Source organism: Hordeum vulgare, chromosome 4H (genome assembly GCF_904849725.1).
Source record: "Hordeum vulgare subsp. vulgare chromosome 4H, MorexV3_pseudomolecules_assembly, whole genome shotgun sequence".
In the NCBI taxonomy this organism is placed as follows: Eukaryota; Viridiplantae; Streptophyta; class Magnoliopsida; order Poales; family Poaceae; genus Hordeum; species Hordeum vulgare.
Genome location: NC_058521.1, coordinates 526,424,692 through 526,426,943, shown reverse-complemented (window position 1 = coordinate 526,426,943; position 2,252 = coordinate 526,424,692). Strand labels below are relative to the sequence as shown.

At 53.2% G+C, this 2,252-nt stretch overlaps 1 protein-coding gene across 1 annotated transcript; it reads right to left on the bottom strand.

The window, feature by feature from the left end:
- Positions 1-574: 574 nt before the first annotated feature.
- On the bottom strand, positions 575-1,819 carry LOC123450690 (cyclin-dependent kinase 2-like). Its single transcript, XM_045127820.1, has one exon. The coding sequence runs from the start codon at positions 1,817-1,819 to the stop codon at positions 575-577; it is 1,245 nt and encodes a 414-aa protein (XP_044983755.1).
- Between the last annotated feature and the right edge of the window lie 433 nt (positions 1,820-2,252).

Genomic DNA, 2,252 nt, shown 5'->3' with positions numbered 1-2,252 from the left:
TGGCCGTAGGCATAGATGCGGATAGCCCGACGGTCTGAGTATGCCGACGGCCTGGCGGAGGCTGTCGGCATAGCTCTGAAGGCTATTATGGTTTTTCTGGTAGTGTTTCTTAATTCTTTTTGGCAATATTAATATAAACATATATTTTGTTTGGAAAATACAGGTCAGAGATACACTATAGAAATGTATCAATGCCCAATGTTATGTATTATGGAATGAAGAGGATAAATAGAAGTAAAGAACTGTACATGGTATAACAATAAATACTTAGCATATTTGATACACTGATGATGCTGCATAGCAACTCTGCTAGATTAACAAAAGAACATATACATAAGGGCAATGGTGAAGATGTATACACTATATTAAACATGACCGATTTACGGCATATGCTCGATATTATCTCCAAGTAATTGGAGTACATACACAGCTAGATGAACAAGGACGACAAGCCCTTTCCAAATGAACAGTATATAAGGTTTCAAAACGTCAGAAGAAAGACAATCATCAAAATACGTGGAGCTCCGCATGCTATGGTTTGCACCGTACGCGAAGCACACAGGCTAGCAACCATCTAGCTAGCTACACTGCTGCATGGCTTGTTCCAAACCGCAAGTGGTATTTTGAGCACGTTCTTCATGTGTGGTGTTGGTGTCGCCGGTGGGATGACCTCGGTCCGCTGCAGATTCTTCTTCGTTCCGGGCGTCGCCCCGAGGTTCTTCTTGGGTGTTGCCGGAGCGAACTTGATCCGCAGCACAGTCTTCTTCTTCAGTGTCCCCGTCTGAACGATCTTCATCCGCAGAACGTTCCTTCTTGGCGGCAGCTCTGACACGTCGTCGTCGGTGTGGAGCTTGGGCGCGAACCACGGGAGTTGGAGCGCGGCGGCCGCCGTCAGCCGCTTAGCTGGGTTGCACTCGAGAAGCCCTTTCAAGACTTGGAACCCGTCCTCGGACAAGGTTTCCCGGGGGAGGAGGTTTCCCAGCGTGTTGTGCTGCGCCTGCGGCACCTTGGCCGCGACGACCTCCGGCCAAGGTAACCCGAGAACGCGGAAGATAGCCGAGAGCTGGGCAATCCTGTCTTCCTTTTTGTCGGCTTTGAACAGCATGTTTCCGGTTAGCATCTCGGCCATGACGCATCCCAGCGACCAAGTGTCGACGCCCTCGTCATAGTCCGGCTTCCCCAGGAGGATCTCGGGCGCCATGTAAGGCATGGTTCCAGCAAATTGGTACGGCAACTTGGCGGTCTCCAAGGACCTGGCCAGCCCGAGGTCGCAGATCTTGAGGATCTTTCCTCCTTGGCCGACGAGGATGTTGTGCGGCTTGATGTCGCGGTGGACGATCCGGTGCATGTGCATCTTGTTGGCGCCGGTGAGGAGCTGCCACATGTAGGCTTTCACGATGGCCTCCGGGAGCGGCGGCCTCTCAGACAGGAAGGCGTAGAGGTTGGGCCCGACGTAGTCCATGGCGAGGCAGAGCTTGTGGGTGGCCGGGTCGCGGATGAGTCCATGGGAGCCGACGACGTAAGGGTTGGGGCTGCAGGCCTCGAGGAAGCCAGCCTCCTTCTCGATCTCTCTGTTGGCGACGGCAGGATCGTCCGTGGAGCGGATGACCTTGATGGCGACGGTCTTGCCGGTGACGCGGTGGCGCGCCTTGAGGACGGCGCCGAAGCTGCCCTCGCCGAGGCAGGGCGTGTCCTCGAACTTGAAGGCCGTCATGGTGCCGATGCGGACGCGCCTCCTCTTGCACAAGGTTGCTTCTGGTTCTTGATGCGTCATGTGGCCGGCGTCGAGGACGGCAGCTGGTCGCTTGCCGGCCGCCATCGCGATCGAGGATCGGAGGTGGAAGCAGACGATCGATCGAGGAAGAGGGAGTAGGGTTGAGCTCTAGCTAGACAAACATTTCTCTGTCTGGAACATGCGTACGTATATAACGCATGAGAGCTCGTTTTCGACTAGGCTACGTATTGGGTATTCACCGCCACCATGCATGCATAACTTGTTTCCTTCTGCGCACGGTTCCGAAGCCCACCCGGATTCCATTCCATCTAGTACCAGCCATGCATATATGCGTATTCATTAAGCAAAGCGCGATAGATGGGGTTAGCTATGCATGCTATCCCGATTGTGATTGTAACCGGAGTAAATCCAGCAGAAAGTACTTTTGAAAGTTACCTACCGGTAACGCATCCGCAGTTTGTTTGTGCGTTAAGATCTGTGCGGCCGCCATCTAATTTATTCTTACTTTTCTACTATA

What these genes read in the sequence shown, in the direction of transcription:
- LOC123450690 (XM_045127820.1), bottom strand. Translation starts at nt 1,819, where the DNA reads ATGGCGGCCGGCAAGCGACCAGCTGCCGTCCTCGACGCCGGCCACATG.